The 21,679-nt window shown below is 45.3% G+C and overlaps 2 protein-coding genes across 4 annotated transcripts in view; both read left to right on the top strand.

Moving 5' to 3' along the window:
- The window catches only part of RIGI (RNA sensor RIG-I), a 59,911-nt gene extending 57,181 nt beyond the window's left edge, over window positions 1–2,730 (top strand). For 2 of the 3 annotated variants that reach the window (XM_054727528.1, XM_008142005.3), the window contains exon 18: window positions 95–1,089. In XM_054727528.1, coding sequence (XP_054583503.1) covers window positions 95–391 — 297 coding nt within the window. In that variant the 3' untranslated portion in view covers window positions 392–1,089. Of the gene's footprint in view, window positions 1–94; window positions 1,090–2,608 lie in introns of those variants that run through there. The other variant, XM_054727527.1, reaches the window with a different exon arrangement.
- A 10,449-nt stretch (window positions 2,731–13,179) lies between these two features.
- Window positions 13,180–18,767, top strand: CTSL (cathepsin L). The gene is made up of 8 exons (XM_054726758.1): window positions 13,180–13,247; window positions 13,701–13,836; window positions 15,027–15,149; window positions 15,253–15,399; window positions 15,564–15,788; window positions 16,257–16,419; window positions 17,262–17,379; window positions 18,438–18,767. The coding sequence occupies exons 2-8, from the start codon at window positions 13,711–13,713 to the stop codon at window positions 18,535–18,537; spliced, it is 1,002 nt and encodes a 333-aa protein (XP_054582733.1). The 5' UTR covers window positions 13,180–13,247; window positions 13,701–13,710; the 3' UTR covers window positions 18,538–18,767.
- Window positions 18,768–21,679: the final 2,912 nt, after the last annotated feature.

Here is a 21,679-nt window from a genome sequence, read left to right as displayed (position 1 = left end):
GGCTGGAGTTTTGTTTTTTTTTTAAATCACAATTGTGAACTGGTTCTAATGTTCTTTTTTTTTTTTTTTAAATGTTTGATCCCTTCATCTATAGGAAAGCCATTACACTGTGGTTGGAGATGCTTTCAAGGAGTGCTTCGTGACTAAATCACACCCCAAACCAAAGAGTGTGGGGATTTTTGAGAAGAAAGCAAAGGTATTCTGTGCCAGACAGAACTGCAGCCATGACTGGGGCATCCATGTGAAGTACAAGACACTTGAGATCCCAATCATAAAAATTGAAAGTTTTGTGGTGGAGGATATTGCAACTGGAGAGCAGAGACTGTATGCAAAGTGGAGGGACTTTCATTTTGAGAAGCTGCCATTTGATCCTGCAGAAATGTCCAAATGACCTCAGGGCCACAGGCTTCCACTGCAGGGAATGGGTGATCGTGAGTGAAGGAGAAGTTATCCCGAGTAGGCAAATCGCTTGTACCACGTGAAGATATTTACCTAAGGCTTGTACTGTACTAACTATTTATCACTTTACTCACCTTCTGTTCATAGTTTTCAACAGCTTCTATGATGTTATATGCGTAAAGCACACAGGAGTGAATCAGACCCTGAATGATTCGTAGGCCAGCAGAGCTCTAAGTACTTGGGGAAAATTTTAAAGCCTCACCTTGTTCTCCTCCTGTTCTTCCCTTTGGAACCAACTGTCAGTGTATACCCAGCAGCCACTCAGTACGCATTAGAATAAATGAATGAATGGATGGAATGTTTTCCAAACTTCCCTTTCCTTACCCTACTGTACTTTCCTTAACCTACTGTAAACCAGCTTTTGCCTTTAACAATCGACTGAAATTGTTCTTTTCAAGGTCACCGGACTCTGGTTACCAAATTTATTGGGCACTTCTTAGTCCTCTCTGAGCTCTTTGCTGCTTTGGGCCCTATTGAGTATTCCTTTCTTGGAACTCTTTCTTGACTTCCATCTTTTCTAGCTCTATCCCACTCTTTTCTATTGGTTCCTCTTTGCTGGTCCCTTAAATGTTGATAATTCCAAGGGTTCAACACACACACACACACACGCGCGCGCACGCACACACACACACACACACACACACGTATGTACATCGATGATGGTTACATATAATCAAGTTCTCTATGTAGCAATGTATGGCATGTAATCTTAAAATTCTATAGTAGGCAACTGTTAGTAATGGGGCATGCAAATGATATAGCATTTCCTGAAAAGTTGATTTCTCTTCCTTAGTTTGTTGTACATCTTGCCCTATTATTTTCATAACCTGTGCTATTGTTCCCTTTCATTCGTCATCCCAAGCCATTTCCCAGTAATAGTTGATGGTCAACACTTGGACTGTTCTCAGTTAGCTCCCTTGGCTGATACTGATGAGGCAGTTTAATTTGGCTGTTCTTTCTATTTTAAAAATCAGAGTGCAGCCGAAACCGGTTTGGCTCAGTAGATAGAGCGTTGGTCTGCGGTCTGAAGGGTCCCAGGTTCGATTCCGGTCAAGGGCATGTACATTAGTTGCGGGCACATCCCTGGTAGGGGGTGTGCAGGAGGCAGCTGGTCGATGTTTCTAGCTCTCTATCCCTCTCCCTTCCTCTCTGTAAAAGAATCAATAAAATATATTTTAAAAAAAATCAGAGTGCACATCCAAATGGCACTCCTGCCGTTTAACAAGATTTGCTGTTGCTCCAGAGCTTAAGTTTGGGGTTTTTCAGTCATGGAGACAACTGCATGAGTTTTGCTGTTTCTATTCAGGCCAGGGGATTTGGTGTTGAATTCAGGGTAGGCTCTGTAGTAATTTAAGCATCTTCCTAAAACAGATTCAGATTAGTTGTTTGTAATTCATGTTGGTGGTCCAAAAGTCATCTCATTAACATAATAAGAGCCTGGCCCATTTGGCTTATTGGGTAGAGTGTCGGCCTGTGGACTGGGGGGTCCCAGGTTCGAGTACCTTGGTTGCGGGCACATCCCCAGTGGGAGGTGTGCAGGAGGCAGCTGATTGATGTTTCTCTCCAATCGATGTTTCTGACTCTCTGTCCCTCTCCCTTCCTCTCTGTAAAAAATCAATAAAGTATATTAAAAAAAAACACATAAGAAGAGACATCTTTGTCCAAGTGTTTTAGGAACTCTGCCAGAAAGGTGTGTGTGTGTGTGTGTGTGTGTGTGTGTGTGTGTGTGTAGACCAAATATACATATTATTATAATCCACAATTTCACAAGTATCTCTTTTATTATGGAATTGCCTTTTTGGATCCTGTTGTTCAAGAACTCCAATAGAATATATAAAACATATGCTAGAAATCTGTTTGAGAATAGTTCTTTCAAGGTTCTAAATGGTCTTTCTAGCCCTAGATGGTTTGGCTCAGTGGGTAGAGCATTGGCCTGTGGACTGAAGGATACCGCGTTCGATTCCGGTCAAGGGCACATGCTGGGTTGCGGGCTTGATCCCCAGAAGGGGGCATGCAGAAGGCTGCCAATCAGTGATTCTCATCATTAATGTTTCTATCTCTCTCTTCCTCTCCCTTCCTCTCTGAAATAAAGAAATATAAATATATATATATAGATATATATATCTTTTTTTTTAAATGGTCTTTCTAGATGAAGGTGAATAGTCTCTCTTCCATCAACAGAAGACAGACTAAAGCTGAAACAAGAACAACTTCCCTTGTTTGATTTTAGCATGGAGTCAAGCCATTGCCAGGCATAGAGCCTGGAACAGAGACGGCACTTGGTTAATATTCATTGAATGAAAAAAAACAGTAAGAAAGATTTTAAGAATGAAAACTCTTGACTGATGTCCTAATACTGGTCATTGGCTTTCTGGATCAGAGGCTGCATTTCAGAACCAACTGGGAGTCTTTTTCATGGGCATATGCCCCCGCCCTCATTAGGACATCCTGGCAGGATGTCCAACCACCTGTATTTCTTCAAGTTCCTCAGGACTTGAAAGTCCACAGGAATTAAGAGAGTTTGATTCTGATATGGTTTGCACATCAGAGAACATAGACACTCTCCAAGGTGGGAAGAGTAGGCAAGGGTTTTAAAAATAAGAATCAAAGGGAGGGTTGCTAGGTAAACAAGACCATAAACTTACATCATCCATCTTCTGATTGGTGGGGCAAGTGGACTCCCCAGGGTCTACGGGCCCAGTGGTCTCAGCAAGTGGGGTTGTGAGATAAGATGAATGGGTAGTTTCAGTTGACTCATGGTCAGCAGGTAGAGTCACAGGATATGGCCAGTGCCTCAATTGCCCTTGGAGTCTATAAAGGAAACTGGTAAAGCAAGTCTTGTGGTGAAATGAACAATGCAGGGAATGCAGTTGGTTGGGCAGACAGGCTAAACTGAAAAATGGCCTCGTTACTCAAGCAGGGTCAGAGACCAGACTGCCAAAGGGCCTAGATACGAGTTCGCAAAATTATGGTATTAGAATCCTCAGGTGGTTTATTATACAATTCATTTTACAACCTCGGATCTTATTATCTGTGGTCCCTGCCAGTGCTGAAATGAAAAGTCACCTTCAAGCAAACGCCTGCTTGTACAACAGGTCAGTGAGTTTTGATCCTTGCCCTTAAACCTGATATTATTTGAATTTAAAAAGCAAATAATCAGACCATCAGCATTTCCTCAAGTGTGTCCTGCGGAGCACTGGTGCTGGGAGCTGCTCCAAAGAAAGCGCCCTGTGGTCAGGCAGGTCTCTGTGTGTGTGTGCTGCCACCTCTGCCCTCCAATGTGTGATTGTGTGTCGCTGCGTCAGTTCTGTGGTAAGAAGACTCATTTAATCCAGTAGTTCCCAAGTACGCTGACCCTGGAACCCTTTTATTCGTTTTATTTTTTTAATTTAAAAAAAAAGTATTGATTTTAGAGATAGAGGAAGGCACAGAGAGAGGAAGGGAGAGAAAAACACTGATTTGTTGTTCTACTTATTCATGCATTCATTGGTTGCTTCTAGTATGTGCCCTGACTGAGGATCGAACCTGCAACCCTGGCATATTAAGCAGAAGCTCTAACCAACTGAGCAATCCAGCCAGGGCCTGACCCTGGTACACTTTTTTTTTTAAATCTTCATTATTGAAAGTATTACATATGTCCCCTTTATTCTCCCATCAACCCCTTCCAGCCTCCCCTGCCCTAGGCCCTCACCACCCCACTGTCTGTGTCCATGGGTTATGCATATGTACATACAAGGTCTTTGCCTGGAACCCTTTAAAAAAATGTTTTTATTGATTTCAGAAAGAGGAAGGGAAAGGGAGAGAGAGATAGAAACATCAGTGATGAGAGAGAATCATCGATTGGCTTGCCCCATACTGGGGATTGAGTGCGCAACTCAGGCATGTGCCCTGACTGGGAATCATACCGTGACCTCCTGGTTCATAGGTCAACGCTCAACCATTGAGCCACACCAGCCGACTAGAACCCTATTATTCATGGGACATCGTGAACATCCTGTAGAAGCACAGTGGAGGTATACAGCTCTGATGCTGACTAGACAACCAGAACCAAATTGGAATATTAATTTCAGGATCATACCAGTTACTTTTATTATACTGAGTAATAAAACTATACATTTCATTAAACAAATCTGTATTTAATATGTAGGCCTTAGAACTTGGGATGCAAGTTGAAACAGTTAAAAATACCAACTGTAATTATATAATCCTTGTTCATGGTAATTTGGCTGTCTGAGTGAACAAAAATGACTTGGGCATTAAATTCTGTTTGTGGTCATGACATTGAACAACTTTCTAAGAAGGCAGCTAGTGGAACCTTTGTTACTGTTTTCAAGAAGTAACTCTAGCCCTGGCTGGTTTGGCTCGGTGGATAGAGTGTAGGTCCTCAGAATGAAGGTCAAGGGCACGTACCTCGGTTGCAGGCTAGATCCTCGGCCCTGGTCCTGGTTGGGGCGTGTGTGGGAGGCAACCAATCGATGTGTCTTTCTCATATCCATGTTTTTCACTCTGTCTCTTTCCCTCCCTTCCACTCTCTCTAAAAGTTGATGCAAAAGTATTCTCGGGTGAGGATTAACAGGGGGAAAATGTAACTCTGCATTGCTCCTATATAGTCCTCAGGCTAACCACACTGTTCTAATGTAACCCTGGAAGGGAAACTGTGCCAAAATAAGGTTCTTCATTTAAGTGACTGGGAAACGCCTAATATTTTTAGACTAGGAAATACTGGAGACAAATCTCTAAGGTCACAAATTATTAACTGTTATCCTAGAACTGCTGGTGGCCATGTCCCCTGGCACCTGGCGTGGCCCAGAAGAATGAAGCCGTTGCAAATGGAAGGTAAGATGAGAGGGGGAGTGATAGGGAGGTAACCTGAGTTTGAACCACTAGAGCCAATCAAGCCTGTGGCCATGGCCACCCCTGATTTTCAAGTTCTATAAATCAATTATTATTGTTGTTGTTATTGTTATTATTATTTCTCTTAAGCCAGAGTTGTGCTTCCACCACCACAACTAAGGGAGTCATGACTAATATATTCTCCTCCTAGATTACTCTCCACCTACATGAAGACTGTCCCTGAGCCAAAGATACATGTGCTCATTTGCTGCATTAAATACACTTGCCAGTTAACTCACTGTGCACACCAAAGAAGGCTTGTTTCCTTAGGAGGGATTCAGGCAGCGATGGCTTTAGAAGCCTCGAAGAACAAAGAAGATGGGAATCAGAGAGAACGAGGATGGGGACCTGCAGGGGCAGCACACGTAATTTGGAGAGTAAGAGGACCGGTGCCTTCTTGAGAAACCAAGTGAAAGGGGATATTTGTTTAGCCTTGGAGTGGGCAAGGATGTGACACTGGCCAAGAACAGGATAGTAGGTGTGTTTGGGGGTAGAGGAGGAGAATCCAGAAGTGAGGGGACCCCATTCCAGAAGTCATAAACCACAAGAGCCTGTCACCCTGTAACCTCCAAATCCAGGAGCTAGACAGCTCCCAAATCTCCGTGATGGAGAGCTAAGTAGGTGGAGGTCTGTTTTCATAGCCGTTCTTAGCGTTTGTATGACAGGGCTGGTCCTAATTTGAGGGTCACGGGCTGTCTTTGTACACAGGGTTTGTGGTGTGTTTTTTGTCTTCATTTTGTTTTGTTTGTTTGTTTGTTTTTGGTAATTGTTATTCCTGAACACAAGCTAGATCCCAGGACCTCAGAGACACCTGTCTTGTCTCTCATCTGGGAAGAGGTGAAGATAAGACTCAATCCTGGGTGTTCTGATGACCAGGCCCTCTCCCCTGAGTGCTAAAATTGGGACTTAAAATTTATTACAAGGAGATTAACTTGTAATCTACTTGTACTCTGTTGTAATTAACTTGTACTCTGTTGTGGTCTAAATGTTTGTGTCCCCTCCTACCGCAAATTCTTATGTGAAAGCCTCAGTGTACCTCCTTTGGAGATGGGACCCCTATGGAAGTAATTAAGGTTAAATGAGGTCATATTGGTGGGGCCTTGATTCAATAAGATTAGTGCCCTCATTAGAGGAGACTCCAGAGAGCCAGTTCCTTACCCGTCTGGATGTAGGCGCTGAGGAAAGGCCATGTGAGGACCCAGTGAAGAGGTAGCCATCTGCATGCCAGGGAGAGATCTCTCACCTGAAAATTAATTGGCTGAAACCTTGATTGTGGACTTCTAGTCTCCAGAACTATGAGAAAATAAAGTGTTGATGATTGAGCCACCTGATCTGTATTTTGTTGTGGTAGCTAGAAGCAACTAAGACATGACCTGAAACAACTTCAGTGATGAAACTGAACAGATAAACTACAGGACATAAAAAAAATTATGATCAGCCCTAGCTGGGTTTCTCAATGGTTAGAGCATTGGCCTGAAGACTGAAGGGTCTCAGATTCAATTCCAGTCAAGGACACGTTACCTGGGTTGCAGGCTCAATCAGGGCACGTTCTAGAGGCAACCGATCGATTTGTCTCTCTCACATCAATGTTTCTCTCTCTGTGTGTCTCCCCTCCCTTCCACTTTCTAAAAAAATCAATGGAAAAAAATATCCTCTGGTGAGAATTAACAAAACAAAACAAAAAATTATGATCAGCTCAACATACTTACATGATTGCTACTGCTGCATCCGTGTCTGCTCCCAAACAGAGCAGAGATCATGTTGGTTCCTCAGCACTTGCATTTTACCTGCATAGCACTGATGTACTAGTAATTGGTTGTAAAAACAGGAGAAATTAAGGTCAGTTGGGCTTGGGCAGTGGTCGGCAAACTCATTAGTCAACAGAGCCAAATATCAACAGTACAACGATTGAAATTTCTTTTGAGAGCCAAATTTTTTAAACTTAAACTTCTTCTAACGCCACTTCTTCAAAATAGACTCGCCTAGGCCGTGGTATTTTGTGGAAGAGCCACACTCAAGGGGCCAAAGAGCCGCATGTGGCTCGCGAGCCGCAGTTTGCCGACCACTGGCCTTGGGGAAGCTGCAGTCTAAGGTTCACTCTGCTCTAAATAAACCAAAACTATAGCTACACACACAACAGAATTAAATTCCAAAGTGAAAAAAAACTTCCTTGAAAATAGATTTAATTGCATTCAAATTAGAAATATTCTGTGTCTCTCTCCAAAACCACCTCCAAACAAAGTTCTCTTATTGACAATTGAAAATGTTTCTGGGGAAAATTTTGAAGGTAATAAAAGAAAATTTCACGTATCTTTAAAGTCAGTCCATCAAAAGGCACGCAATAGAAAATGCCGTTTGACCTGTCCACGAGGGGTCACGGGAGAGGGGGAGAATGCAACCACCACTGCCATCTGAAGTCCTAAAAAGTTCTTGTCTCCCACGTCCGTGAACGCTGCTGTAAGAGGCAAAGGTGAATGACTCTCAGGGGCAAGGCCTCACTGAGCCGAGGAGAACAGAGAGGAACAGAGAGAGGACAGGAGACACCTGATGAGAAGATGTAGTTGTTCACCTGAACAATGAGAGGCTCAGCGCGAAAAGGCAGCATCACTTGGAAGACCAGCGCAGTTCTTCCTGGCACGACCGACACGCCCACCGTTCTAACCTCCAAATTCTAGAAGAAGCTAAAAAAAGACTAACAAAAATGGAGGATGCAGAAACTGCTGAGTTTGTGTTGGAGGAACTCGAGTGCTCCAGCGGGCTGGCGGGGTTCTGCACCCGGCGCTCAGCTGGCTGGAGGCGCTGCGCCCCCTCGGATGCAGCTCCCAGCTTGAGGATCACACAGTTGAGGATCACCCCGATGCGGCAGGGAGCTTCCTGTCAGTGTCAAATCTCAGGATTGCCAGCCAGGTCTTCCCGGCGATCAGCGGCAATGACCAAGAAGCAGAGCAGGACCCCTGAGGAAGGAAGCGCGAGTGCTCTGTCAGGAGACGCTTCTGCCACTCAAGTACAGTCTGCACAGGACAGCCTGGGAACATGCGCGGTCTCAGGCCCTAGCCCACTCCCGCCCACTGAGAAACTGCATTTTAACGAGATTCCCAGCAGGCTGACCTGCACCAGAAAGCACTGCAGAGGACACATGATGGGGGTGAGGGGCGCCTGGGAATCAGAAGAAGCCTCTCAGGGCAGCAGCTATCCTAGTGCAGTGATGTTTGTGCTGACGTTTTCTACATCATCTCGGGGAGCTCTGTGTGGATAGAAGGGTCTCGGGTCGGCAGAGGTTTCATGAAGATTGCCCCTTAGGCAGCTGGCCCAGCCACTCACCCTGGGACACAGACCTCAGCAGCTGCCTCTACCTGGGTGTCTAATCCCCTGGGACCTTGGTGCTGGGCACTTCCTCCCTGCCACGCCCAGGGAGCTGGGCTAATCAATGCCTGAGGCTTGGGGATGGGGAGAGCGTTTTGGGTTCACATTTTTATAATAAAAAGGTGTTTTTTTTAGGCAATGTTCTGTCCCCCAGCTTTCATCACTATTCTCTGGGCTGTGATCGGGAGAAATGGGAGACAGCTGAAAGGTAAGGATGACCATGACGGAAACTCTACAAGTAAAGAGAAATACATAGTAAGTCAACAGGCGTTCTCCTTACTATGTTGCGAAGGCAGGTAGAAAGGGTGCTGGTAGGACTCCTAAGTCTAATGCAGTCCTACTGAGTGATTTTTTTCCTTTCCAAGTCTCTCAGAGTTCCTCCTAAGAAGATTGATTACAAACACAAGGTCCCTTTCAGCTGGGCGTACCTGGACTTGGCCTTTCATTCGTGGTTTGAGGTTTTCTGGGATGCTGATGGTGTATTGTTCCTGCCCCCATGAGTCCCAGGGTGTCTGCAGTCTCCTCAGGGGGATATCTGAGGGGGGTTACCCCCATTCTCACCCAGAGAGGAGTTTGGACAATTTTTCTTTAGACACACAGAAACGTAACAAAGGGTTGCTTAAGCCAAAACTGTTCTTACACTTAAATTCTTTATAAGCACCAGTTAACCCTTTACATAAAATGTTACCTCTGGTTAAAAATAATGCAGTAATGCTCAACCGGTTTGGCTCAGTGGATAGAGCATCGGCCTGAGAACTGAAGGGTCCCAGGTTCAATTCCGATCAAGGGCATGTACCTTGGTTGCGGGCACATACCCAGTAGGGAGTGTGCAGGAGGCAGCTGATTGATGTTTCTCTCTCATCGATGTTTCTAACTCTCTATCCTTCTCCCTTCCTCTCTGTAAAAAAAAAAATCAATGAAATATATATTAAAATAAAATAATGCAGTAATGGCCCAGCTGGTATTGCTCAGTGGTTGATGTCCACCTATGAACCAGGAAGGAGATCATAGTTCAATTCCTGGTCAGGGCACATGCCCCGGCTGTGAGCTCCATCCCCAGTAATGGGTGCAGGAGGCGGCTGATCAATGATTCTTTCTCATCACTGATGTTTCTACCTCTCCTCCCTTCCTCTCTGAAATCAACAAAAATATATCTAAAAAAACAACGCAGTAGCTAGTCTGAACTGATGGCCTACACAGGTCAGGCACTATGTAAGCACTTCAGTGAATTCTCATCCCTCCTCCTCCAACCCTGGGAGGTAGAGGGTTTACCCAGGTGGTCAGGGGTGTATTTGGTACTTGAACCCATGCCATTGTATCTGGAATCCACACCACAAAACAATTGGACAGCTGTCTGGAGAATGCCTTATAAAAGTAAGCTTGGCTCATTGACTTACAACAAATGGGAGGAGCTGTTATATTGGGGAGAAGCGTTAAGTGGCCTCAGGGTCTTGAATACCACCACACTAGATTTGTTCATTTTTCTAAGGTTTAAAACTGCCAGAGATGCGGTAGAGAATTATATCCTGTTTTTCTAGCGAGCAAAAGAAATCTAGACATGTCTTAACCGGTTTGGCTCAGTGGATAGAGCATAGGCCTGTGGACTGAAAGGTCCCAGGTTTGATTCCGGTCAAGGGCATGTACCTTGGTTGCGGGCACATCCCCAGTGGTGGGGGTGTAGGAAGTAGCTGATTGATGTTTCTAACTCTCTATCCCTCTCCCTTCCTCTCTGTAAAAAATCAATAAAATACATTTTTTAAAAAGAAAGAAATCTAGACAGATGCACTCAAGAATAAACTTTCTCACAGAGATTGCATTTTTTTAAAAATTGGGAAATCTGCCAACTGTATTTTATTAAAGTCCGAGCTAAGGACTGGTCACTTATATAAAATGTGGCCATTTGAATAAATAGCACTCATCTGAGTTATCTAACAAAGAAACTGGCCCAGAAGAGTAGAGATAAGAACAAAATGATGTCTTTCTGTAATACATAATTTAACAACTTTTGTGAAAATAAATGTTACCAATTTTTGCTTAAATGGTCTTCTCTGATATTTCTCTGAGATGATTCTTGGTCAAGTTTTAGATTTGGGCCTGGCCGGTGTGGCTCAGTGGTTGAGCATGGACCCAGGAAACAGGAGGATTCCTGGTCAGGGCACATGCCCGCGGTGTGACTCTATCCCCAGTAGGGGGCGTGCAGGGGCTGGGGGGTGGGAGGAATGCAGAGTTATTGTTTAATGAGTATAGATAGAGTTTCAGTTTGGGAAGATGAAAAGTTCCGAACATGGACAGTGGTGATGGCTGGACAACAATGTGAATGAACTTAATGCCACTAAACTCTACACTTAAAAATAGTTAAAATAGATATTTTGTTACATACATATTACCACAGTTAAAAAGATTATGCATCTGATTGTGATTTTAGGTTTATCAATTTAGTGCTAAATAGAAATTAGTTTACAAATTCACATGGACCTTGACTCCATTTTTATCAAAATAATTTAAAACATGCATAGAAAAAGGTGATGTGGAAAGGAACACGAGGTAATGATATATATATTTTTGTTGTTAATCCTCTCCCGAGTATATTTTTCCATAGATTTTTACAGGGTGGAAGGGAGGGGGAGAGACAGAGAGAGAGAAACATTGATGTGAGAGAGACTCATCCATTGGTTGCCTCCTGTATGTGCCCTGGATGAGGGCTGGGGATTAAGCCTGCAAATGAAGAACATGCTCTTTTTAATTTTTTTAAAATTTTTTATTGATTTTAGAGAGGAGGGAAAAGTAGAGAGAGATAGAAACATCAATGATGAAAGAGAATCATCGATTGGCTGCCTCCTGCATGCCCCACACTGGGGATCGAGCCCGCAACCCAGGCATGTGCCCTTGACTGGAATCGAACCCGGGACCCTTCAATCTGAGGGCAAACCGTCAAGGGCAAGATTGTATATTTTTAAAAAGGTATTTTCAACAATGAGTTTGTTTATGTAATAAAAAAGGAAAATGTACAGTGTTTCTAGGGACTTCTTAATTATGTACATTAATATTTAATATATTTTCTTTACTTAAAACGTTTTCACAGATTCATTTAAATCCTGACATTAAATACAGGTTAAAGTAAAAATCACTGAAGTAAATGTCATTAAAGGAAATTTCTTAAACGAAATCTCAGGAAAAGCACGTTGAGGAAGACAATCCAGAACCCAGAATGGGGAGGTAAAAGGAGCTTCCTCTTTCAGCCTTTCCTCTTCCTCCTGTTAAATCAAATTCTTCCCTAAATGACTCCTTTCGGTCGGTTTTGAGAAAGGCTTGGGAAGGAAGAAGACTCCTGACCCGGAAGGCAGGAAAGGAGCCTCACAAAATACCCGGCCTACTCCCTCCCTTTGGCCGTGATTTGGCTATGGCCATACCCTTCCAGATTCTCCCAAAACCCAGCTGCACCCATCCTGAAACCAAGATAACGCATCTGCCCGAGGGCTCTGAATTCTGGCGCCCAGCCCCGCCTTCACTGTCTAATAAACAGGAATCCCTCGCCAGATCATCCCGTCCTCCGCCCTCGGGGAGATTTCGGCACAAGCAAGGCACACTGAAAAAGCACTTGGGGCTTCCCACAGGCTTCTTCTTTTTTTTTTTTTTTAATTTCTTTATTGATTAAGGTGTCACACATTTGTCCTCATCCCCCCATTCCCATCCCACACCCCTCCCCACGGATGCCCGAACCCCCTGTTGAACTTAACCATTGGTTAGGCTCATATGCATGCACACAAGTCCTTTGGTTGATCTCTCCCCCCTCCCCCCACCCTCCCCTACCCTCCCTCTGAGGCCCGACAGTCCGATCGATGCCTCCTTGTTTCTGGTTCTGTTCTTGTTCCTCAGTCTATGTTGTTCATCATTTCCCCTAGATGAGCGAGATCATGTGTCACTAGAGATATACTTACAAGAACCGAATGTGAGACGAGCAATAATAGTTATGCTGACAGGCAAATGAATCAGTCTGTAGTGAGTTTCTTTCTGGACCAACAGTTCTTTTGAGACCCAATTTCAATGTCCACCAGTTCCTCATGTGTACATGTCGGCACTGACCCCTCAGCTCTGGATGGTGGACAAATGGTGGTAATGCAGGTCCGACTCCCTCTGGTTTGGTCTGGGCTGGACCCTCCCCACAGGCTTCTTTTCGTGAACCACGTGCTGGGCTCATGAATTCGGGGTCCTGGGGTGATCTGGGTCCCAGGGAGGCGCCGAGCTCCTCAGCACAGTCCTAGGGCCCCCCTCTCTCCTCCCTCCACACCTCCATCCCTCCGGTCTGCCTGCGGCAATGCGGGGCGAACCTAATCAGGTGCCTGGAATTCCACGCTCGCAGGCCCCGCCCACAGGCCCCATCAGCCAATCGAGGCGCTTGGCAGGCTACGTGGGGGCGGGCCGCTCGGGCCGAATTCCCGAGGCTTTAAATCCGCTGCCGCGGAGGAGTCACAGCCGTCGGAGATCCTGGACCCGCACGAGCTGACGGTTCCTGTTCGGCTGCGCCCCCGAAGGTGAGCGTCGCGGGCCGGGGCCGAGGCTGCTGGGCCACCCCGGGAACCAGCCTTGTGGGTGGTGGGCTCGGGACTTCCAGGAGGCACCGTCCCGGGTCCTGGCGTGGCGGGCAAGGCAGCCTGACCTCCGTCTGCGGGCTCCCTGCGCTCGGGGCAGCGGTGGGCTTGTGTGGAGCGGGGAGCAGCCCGCACCTCCCAGGCCCGGCCCTGCGGGGCTGCTGTCCGCGGCCCCCGCGGTGCTCTGAGCCTCGGGAGCGTCTGTCCCCGTCCCGGTGCAGGAGTGGGGTCTCTGGGCTGGTTTTCTCCGCCCACACGCCTAGCCTCCCTCCACAGCCCTGGGGTAAATACTTGGGAGGATAAATTCATTTTTTACACCTGTGACGTCTCAAGAAGGAAGGATGGCTTTGTAGGCGGACTGGTGTAATCGGATACCACTTTCTTTTCCCTCCCTAGGTTTTGGAACATGAGTCCTTCATTCTTCTTGATTGCCCTTTACTTGGGAATAGCTTCAGCTGCTCCAAAACTTGATGGAAGTTTGGAGGCACGATGGCACCAGTGGAAGGCAACGCACAGGAAACTATATGGCTCGGTTGGTAACGTCTGAAATTATCCAGAGAGAATGGGCCCGGCTTTTGGGAGTTTATAGCAGAAAGTAAAGTAGCTTTTTGTTTTCTTTGAAATACATTTTTAGCCCTAGCTGGTTTGGCTCAATGGATAGAGCCTCGGCCTGCGGACTGAAAGGTCCCAGGTTCGATTCCGGCCAAGGGCACTTCATGAGTTGCGGGCTCGATTCCCAGTGGGGGGCGTGCAGGAGCCAGCCGATTAATGATTCTCTCTCATCATTGATGTTTCTACCTTTCTCTCCCTCTTCCTTCCTCTCTAAAATCAATTAAAAAAATGTATATATTTTTTATTGTCCTAACCGGTTTGGCTCAGTGGATAGACTCTGATATCCGATATTGCGTCGGGCTGTGGACAAAAGGTCCTGGGTTGGATTCTGGTTTTGATTCTGGTCGAGGGCATGAATTCGGTGGTCATGGGGTGATCCGAGTCCCAGGGAGGCGCCGAGCTCCTCAGCACAGTCCCTGGGCCCTCCTCTCTCCTCCCTCCACACCTCCATCCCTCGGGTCTGCCTGCAGCAATTCGGAGCGAACCTAAACAGGTTCCTGGAATTCCACACTCGCAGGCCCCGACCACAGGCCTCAGCAGCCAATCGAGGCGCTTGGTTGCAGGCTCTATCCCCAGTAGGGGGCGTGCAGAAGACAGCTGATGGATTTTCTCTCATCAATGTTTCTAACTCTATCCCTCTCCCTTTCTCTCTGTAAAAAAAACCAATAAAAATATATTTAGAAAAAAATATATTTTTTCATTGATTTCAGAGAGGAAGGGAGAGGGAGAGAGAAATATCAATGATGAGAATCATTGATTGGCTGCCTCCTGCACGCCCCCTACTGGGGATCGAGCACGAAACCCAGGAATATGCCCTTGACCAGAATTGAACCTGGGACCCTTCAGTCCCCAGGCCTATGCTCTATCCACTGAGCCAAACCAGCTAGTGCAGACAGTAGCTTCTTGAAGCTGGCTCTTCCTAAGGCAATGACTTCATGACACCAATTACTGAGCACAATATGGGGCAAACCTCGCCGGTGTATGGGTACTGGAGAACAGAAGTAGAAACCTTCCCTGGCCATGGTTTCTCTTCTCCAAATCCACTTGGTGAAGGTGACTTGGTTTTAAATAGAAATAAAAAGGATAGGTTGGCTATATGTTTGCCTCTAGAACGAAGAAGGATGGAGGAGATCCGTGTGGGAGAAGAATATGAAAATGATCGACCTGCACAACCAAGAATACAACCTGGGGAGACAGAGCTTCACCTTGGCAATGAATGCTTTTGGTGACATGGTGAGTGTGGCTTGGGAGGCTTACCTTGCGCTTTCTCTCCTCACTCGGTACTCTACCAAAATAATGCCTTGCTTGCCAACATTCTACTTCCTTTTCCTTGAAGACCAACGAAGAGTTCACGCAGGTGATGAATGGCCATCAGAACCAGAAGCTCAAGAGAAGGAGAGTTTTCCGGGAACCTTACGTCGCTGAAATCCCCCCAACCGTGGATTGGAGGGAAGAAGGCTATGTAACTCCCGTGAAGAACCAGGTAGGACGATACTCAGCAGGTCTCTCTCCAATATTTGCGTCATGGCTATGGCAGACTGGGACAATATGTGTTTCACTGATTTTTAAGAGTTGACACATTGTTGGCCAAGTTGTCAAAACCTTGCTATTTGTTCTGCAGACTGAGAGCTTCTATATTGTTTTCAGGGTCAATGCGGTTCTTGTTGGGCATTTAGTGCAACTGGTGCCCTTGAAGGACAGATGTTCCGGAAAACTGGCAAACTTATCTCATTGAGTGAGCAGAACCTTGTGGACTGCTCTCAGGCTCAAGGCAATGAGGGCTGCAGTGGTGGCCTAATGGACAATGCCTTCCAGTATGTGAAGTCCAACGGAGGCCTGGACTCAGAGGAGTCCTATCCATATCAAGCAAAGGTAAGCAAAGTTCTTATCTCTGTGCCATTCCTTTTGAAAGTTGAGCACCTCAGAGCAAACAGATGCCATATTTAGAATTCCTATTTTATTTTATTTTTAATTTTTTTTTTTTAAGAATCCATATTTTAGACTGTAGAGTCTATATATGTAAACCGTCAGAACTTTCATCAAACTGTATCAGTCTTGAACAGTTCTGTTTGGGATGTTCACAGTTCTTATTTCTGTGTAACATGGAGACATACATGCCATTCTATATGTAGCACACTATTCTTCAGAGTGAAACATTTCTTATGGAGAGATAGCTCGACAGCGCCTCATTGAATAGACACCGGCTAGTTTTTCATTTTCAAAACAGCCAGTAGCATTTCACAAACGTAACCTGGAAATCACGGAGCTGCGTACTGTCTGAAACTCGGGCTTCCCGGGAGGTGCGTTAGTAATCACATCTCTTCCCCTTTCCCTTTAAAGGATGGACCCTGCAAATACAGGCCCGAGGATTCTGTTGCCAACGTCACTGGCTTCGTGGACATCCCTGCGCAGGAGAGTGCCCTCATGAAGGCAGTGGCATCCGTGGGGCCCATCTCTGTTGCTATAGATGCAAGCCATCTTAGCTTCCAGTTCTACGAAGATGGTAAGCATTGTCTGTGTAGAAATTTAGGCAGAAAAACTGGAAAACCACCATGACAGAAAGCAAGATTCACTCTTTGGTTTGCATACTTTCTGGGCGTGTGGATTTAGCATTGTTCACTGTGCACACATAATGTCTTTCCCTGGTGTTTCCATTTGACATTACTTGAGCTATGTCCTCATGATTTCAAGCACGTCACAAATATATTTAAATGGCTACATAATTTGATTGGTATCGCTTAATACTGTATATTTGACCCTTTTCCAGTTGTTAGGCCTTTAAAATTTTCCAAAGAATTTTACTATTGTAATTAAAACTAGAGAGATCCTTTGACTCAAGTAATTTTGCGTTCTGTGCTGTTTCCTAAGACTGACATCCTAAAAGTAGGATGCAAGGCTTCCAGAGTGTCTTTATGCCTCCTGACTGACACGTTGTTTACAAAAGAGATTGTGCCAATTCAGATTTCTGCTAGTGTTAGATGAGGGCCTAAGTCCCTAGCCTAGATAAAAAAAAAAATATATTGTTTTCAAATCTTACTTGGTTTTATGTCATTTAGCTGAATTTATTTATTTATTTATTTTTAATTACTTTATTGATTAAGGTATCCCGTATTTGTCATCAACCCCACCCTCCCCATTCCCATCCCAAACCCCCACACACGCATGCCCCCATCCCCCTGTTGTCCGTGATCACTGGTTAGGCTCATATGCAAGCACACAAGTCCTTTGGTTGATCTATCATTTAGCTGAATTTTGAGATGCCTTCCTTACTGTAGTTGATATGCAGGGTTACTGTCACCTGCCAGTTGGAGGTTGTCATGCCAATATTGAATTTTACTTTCCCAGGCATTTATTATGAGCGGCACTGCAGCAGCGTGGATCTCGATCATGGTGTTCTGGTGGTTGGCTTTGGCTTTGAAGGAGAAGAATCAAGTAACAATAAATATTGGATTGTCAAGAACAGGTATAAACGGCTAAAAATACTTATATTTGAAAAGGGAGACATTTTTGGAATCAGTATATGGATACAGGTCTTCAAACTCTTGAGCACACTTCTGAAATTCCAGAAGTCTTTTTTTTTTTCCTCTGTATAGTCCTGTTTGTTTATTTTTTTGTTAATCCTCACTGGAGGATTTTTTTTTTCTTGCATTGATTTTTAAAATTTATTTTTAAAATATATTTTTATTGATTTCAGAGAGGAAGGAAGAGGGAGAGAGAGAGAGAGATGAAAGAGAATCCTTCAGTGATGAAAGAGAATTGTTGATCGGCTGCCTCCTGCACGCCCCCCTACTGGGAATGAGCCTGCAACCCAGGCATGTGCCCTTGACTGGAATCGAACCTGGAACCCTTCAGTCCGCAGGCTGATGCTCCGATGCTCTATCCATAGAGCCAAAACGGCTAGGGCTGCATTGATTTTTTTAGAGAGATTGGAAGGGAGGGGGAGAGACAGAGAAAGAAATATTGATATGTGAGAGACACATTGATTGGTTGCCTCCCACACCATGCCCTTGACCGGAATGGAACTCGTGGACTGATGCTCTTAACCACTGAGCAAAATCGGCTAGGGCCGAAATTTAACGTTATGATCACACATTCGTATGCCTCTGTGTTCCTTAAGTGGGATAAAGTCTTCTGCCGAAATTCCAGAATCTTGATCCCACTTAAAGGAACACAGCATACGAACGTGTGACTATAACATGAAGATTCTGCCTCAGCTTGCTGGAGAATCGATACAGTTTTTGTACCATTACATTTCTAATTTGAAAATTTTTTTAGTTCTGAAACACATCTGGCCCCAAGCGTTTCCTTTTTTTAATCTAATTTTGCAGTTCTGTGAAAGGTTTGGGGATCGAAGTTATGTGCAGGCTTAGAACTCAGCCAGGAACTAGAACTGCCTCTCCTGATTCTTTCTGGATCTGTTTGGGCCTCTCTGGTGCACTGTTTAAGTATCAGGCGTAGTTGTTAATAAAAGTAAATGTGTTTGATTATTTGAATAAAATGGAAAACCCTCTCTTTTTTCAGCTGGGGTGAAACTTGGGGCAAGAATGGCTACATAAAGATGGCCAAAGACCGGAACAACCACTGTGGAATCGCCACCGCGGCCAGCTATCCTACTGTGTGAGATGATGGTGATAAAGAAAGACTTGATTGAGAACAGGATATCCAGAGGAGGCATTTCTATCTTAAAACTGACCACATTTTACTTAATGGGATACAACACTTGAATCTTGAAGATCCAAACTGTGATTTTAATTCTGTGATGTTTTACATTGGTGAAAATGTTACCACTTCTTTTATAAGGATGTATAAATTTTTACCTTTTAAAATAAAACTTTTTATTATTATTTTTAATCCTCGCCCAAGGATATGTTTATTGATTTTAGAGAGAGAGGAAGGGGTAGAGAGAGAGAGAAACATCGGTGTGGGAGAGAAACATTGATCAGTTGCCTCTGGTACGTGCTGTGACTGGGGATTGAACCTGAAACCTTTTGGTATATGGGACAATGCTCCAACCAATTGAGCCACCCAGCCAGGGCTAAAACTTAATTTTATATGTAGAGGTGGGGTTCTTTGCGTTTTTAATACATTTATTTTCTAGACACAGAAATGTAATTGGGCCCTAACGACAACTGAATGTGCCAGGGGTCCATTAGGACAGTGGCTGGGTGGCCTTCTGGGTCCTCTAGAGCAGGGGTCCTCAGACTTTTTAAACAGGGGGCCAGTTCACTGTCCCTCAGACCGTTGGAGGGCCGGACTATAGTTTTAAAAAAAAAACTATGAACAAATTCCTATGCACACTGCACATATCTTATTTTGAAGTAAAAAAACAAAACGGCAAAAACACATGTGGCCCGCGGGCCGTAGTTTGAGGACGCCTGCTCTAGAGTGGAGGGGTGGGAGGGAAGGAGAGAAAAACGAGAGACACATGGATTGGTTGCCTCCCGTGCATGCCCTTTGGGGGCCAAGGTCAACCTGCAACCCAAGTATGTGCACCTGACTTGGAATTGAACCTGTGACCCTCCAGTCCTCGGGCAGATGCTCTAACCACTTAGCTATAACAGCCAGGGCAAGGGCAATTATTTTAATAAGGAAAAAATTCACATTTTAGAAAAGTTGAGCACACACACGTAGGATTGCTAGATTAAAAGGGGGCCTGAGAAATCGTGATTATTTGACCCAAGATAATGATAACCCAACTGAGTTACAGGAGGAATGCCACCATTTTTGCTGCCATCTTCCCCAACTGCTAGTGAAGACCACCTGGCTACTGGCAGTCAAAGAAGGCCTGGACCTGGTGGGTTGCCAAGAATGCTTGTCAGCTGGCAGTTCATGACGTGTCTGGCTTGTGAGTCAGTGCATAGTGCTTATTTATTGTTTTGGCAGTATTGCAGATGTCCCCCATTTTACCCCTTTGCCCACTACCACCCAGCCCCCCTCCCCTCCCCTGGCCTTCACTGTTCTGTTGTCTGCGTCCATTGGCTAGTTCCCTACTCCCACTCCTTCCCTCCGGTTCTGTTTTGTGTCCATTTAATTTGTCCATTGGATTCCACATGTAAGTGAGATAATATGGTATTTATCTTTTAATGATACTTACAACTCTGTCGGAGTAAGAACATTTTCATGCACAATGTTTTCCATTTTCCACTCTCCTTTTGGCTCAGTTTGAGGATATATACACTGAGTGGCCATGTTATTATGATCTCTGAATGCATAATAATCTGGCCACTCTGTGTGTGTGTGTGTATCTACATCTACACTAATGAAAGAGAAAGATGCAAATTGACCATACCTTCATGACGCCCACCAGCCAATCAGGAGTGAGTATGCAAATTAACCCAACAAAGATGGTGGGTTAATTTGCATACACAGGTGCCGAGTGGCTGGGGGTGGGGCGGGGCGATGATGCAGGCATTCCGCACTGCTCCAGCAGCTCCGGTCCTCTGGGCAGTGTGGGAAGGCGGAAAGGCGGCTCCGGGCCAGAGCGAAGGTGGTGCCGGTAGCCAGGGGAAGGAAGGCCCATTCTTGCATGAATCTTCGTGCATTGGGCCTCTAGTGTGTGTGTGTGTGTGTGTGTGTGTGTGTGTATTAGAGGCCCGGTGAATGAATTTGTGCATAAGTGGGGTCTGGCCAGCCTGGCCAGGGGGAGGGGACATGGGCGGTTGGCCGGCCTGCCTGCTGGTCGAACTAGTTGAGGGGACAATTGCATATTAGCCTTTTATTATATAACTGCCCTCCCCTGCTGGCCTGGTCACCCCTAACTGCCCTCCTCTGCTGGCCCTGTCACCTGCAACTGCCCTACCTTGCAGGCCTGGTCCTTCCCAATTGCCCTCCCCTGCTGGCCTAATCACCCACAACTGCCCTCTGCAGATCATCTTGTGGCGGCCATCTTGTGTCCACATGGGGGCAGCCATCTTTGACCACATGGGGGTGGTCATCTTGTATGTTGGAGTGATGGTCAATTTGCATTTTACTCTTTTATTAGATAGGACATACACTGAGTGGCCAGATTATTATCTCTTAATGCATAATAATCTGGCCACTCAGTGTATAAGAAGGGTTGTACTTTCTCTAAAGCCATTAGTTTTCCAGATTTAATGATAAGGTTCAGCCCCTGTGTATGAGCCTGGCCAGTGTTTCTAGCTCAAGGTCAGCTTCTCTGATGGTTCATGATGTCACTTCGTAGAGGGAGCCAGGTCTCTCCCGCTGAGGTTAAGGTCACTGAACCATTGTTGCTGGGGTGGGGAGGGAAGGACACTGCGTGTATGCTTGTGTGTATGAGAGAGGGAGAGAGAGAACACAGATCTCCTTTGGATCTATGATCTGGAATTTTTATAAATGTCATTGGGTATGGAAATTATGCCCAGGAGTCCTTGGGCTAAACTGAACCAGCCACATATCAAGTGGCCTATGGGTTCCCTCAAAGTGATTTTATCTGCTGCTCAACCCTAGCACTTAGAAGTAACATCTCCACTCATCTTCCCTGGGGTCAATTTTCCATACCTGGGAGAATCTGGAAGTAGATTCTTTTTTTTTTTTTTTTTTTAAAATATATTTTATTGATTTTTTTTTTTACAGAGAGGAAGGGAGAGGGATAGAGAGTTAGAAACATCGATGAGAGAGAAACATCGATCAGCTACTACTGGGGATGTGCCCGCAACCAAGGTACATGCCCATGACTGGAATCGAACCTGGGACCTTTCAGTCCAAAGGCTGACGCTCTATCCACTGAGCCAAACCCGTCAGGGCTGGAAGTAGATTCTTGA

This window comes from Eptesicus fuscus, chromosome 15 (assembly GCF_027574615.1).
Source record: "Eptesicus fuscus isolate TK198812 chromosome 15, DD_ASM_mEF_20220401, whole genome shotgun sequence".
Taxonomy (NCBI): domain Eukaryota; kingdom Metazoa; phylum Chordata; class Mammalia; order Chiroptera; family Vespertilionidae; genus Eptesicus; species Eptesicus fuscus.
This window is presented reverse-complemented; position numbering and strand designations above follow the sequence as displayed.

Excerpts from the sequence above, each read along its gene's own strand:
- CTSL (XM_054726758.1), top strand. The coding sequence starts at position 13,711 with ATGAGTCCTTCATTCTTCTTGATTGCCCTTTACTTGGGAATAGCTTCA. Across the intron at positions 15,150-15,252 it reads TGAATGCTTTTGGTGACATG|ACCAACGAAGAGTTCACGCA; the intron begins GTGAGTGTGGCT and ends TTTTCCTTGAAG. Across the intron at positions 15,400-15,563 it reads TAACTCCCGTGAAGAACCAG|GGTCAATGCGGTTCTTGTTG; the intron begins GTAGGACGATAC and ends TATTGTTTTCAG.